The sequence below is a fragment of the Opisthorchis viverrini genome, assembly GCF_000715545.1.
Source record: "Opisthorchis viverrini unplaced genomic scaffold opera_v5_6905, whole genome shotgun sequence".
In the NCBI taxonomy this organism is placed as follows: Eukaryota; Metazoa; Platyhelminthes; class Trematoda; order Opisthorchiida; family Opisthorchiidae; genus Opisthorchis; species Opisthorchis viverrini.
Genome location: NW_008760192.1, coordinates 1 through 700, shown reverse-complemented (window position 1 = coordinate 700; position 700 = coordinate 1). Strand labels below are relative to the sequence as shown.

The window sequence follows — 700 nt, the reverse complement described above, 5'->3', positions numbered from 1 at the left end:
AGACAGATAGCAGACAAATGGGAGGTAGACAGGCGGGCAGAGAGATAGAGAGACAGACAGAAGGAGGAGGACACACGGGTAAGCAGGTGGACATAAAGTTGAACCAACCCGATCTCCACCAATCAGCCGCAGGTGTTCAGTCGACAGTCCGATTCGGCCAGCCTGGTGAGGTTTCTCCGGCGCACGACCAACCACATTCGGCCTTTGGGCTTTTGACACGTGACTTCCGGTTCTGCCGTTGCTGTCGCTTACGGGCATTGGGTCCACGGGGATTGCCGCGAACTGGATTGGTTGTTCTCGAAATCCGCGAGCAATCAGGCGTCCCAAAACCAGAATCCCAACATGGGGGGCAAACTCCAGGCGAACACCAGCGTCTATTCGGAGCTCATGACCAGGCATGACAGTCAAATCGGTAAGTACCTAAGCAAAAAAGCAGCTGAAGTTTAAGGGACTTATATGCAAAGGGATTCCGCGATCCTCTGAGGATCCATTATTTCTCCTTTCCAGAAAGTGTGCCAAGTAAAGTTGTGGAGGAGGTCCCTCAGGACTGCACCTCACGGACGAGCTCCAGTAAGATCAAAACCGGTAGTAGGCGGTAGAGGAGTTTTTGTGGACCCGATAAGCATTGTTATATCAAGAGAGAAGCTATGTTGAAAGGCCTGTCTTCACGTTGTTCAGTGGCCAACCAGTGGCAACCGTG

At 52.3% G+C, this 700-nt stretch overlaps 1 protein-coding gene across 1 annotated transcript; it reads right to left on the bottom strand.

The window, feature by feature from the left end:
* Window positions 1–108: 108 nt before the first annotated feature.
* T265_16186 (hypothetical protein) lies at window positions 109–420 on the bottom strand (the record flags this gene model as incomplete). Its single annotated transcript, XM_009179736.1, has 1 exon — window positions 109–420. A coding segment is annotated over one exon (291 nt), but the record flags the coding sequence as incomplete, so codon positions are not given.
* Between the last annotated feature and the right edge of the window lie 280 nt (window positions 421–700).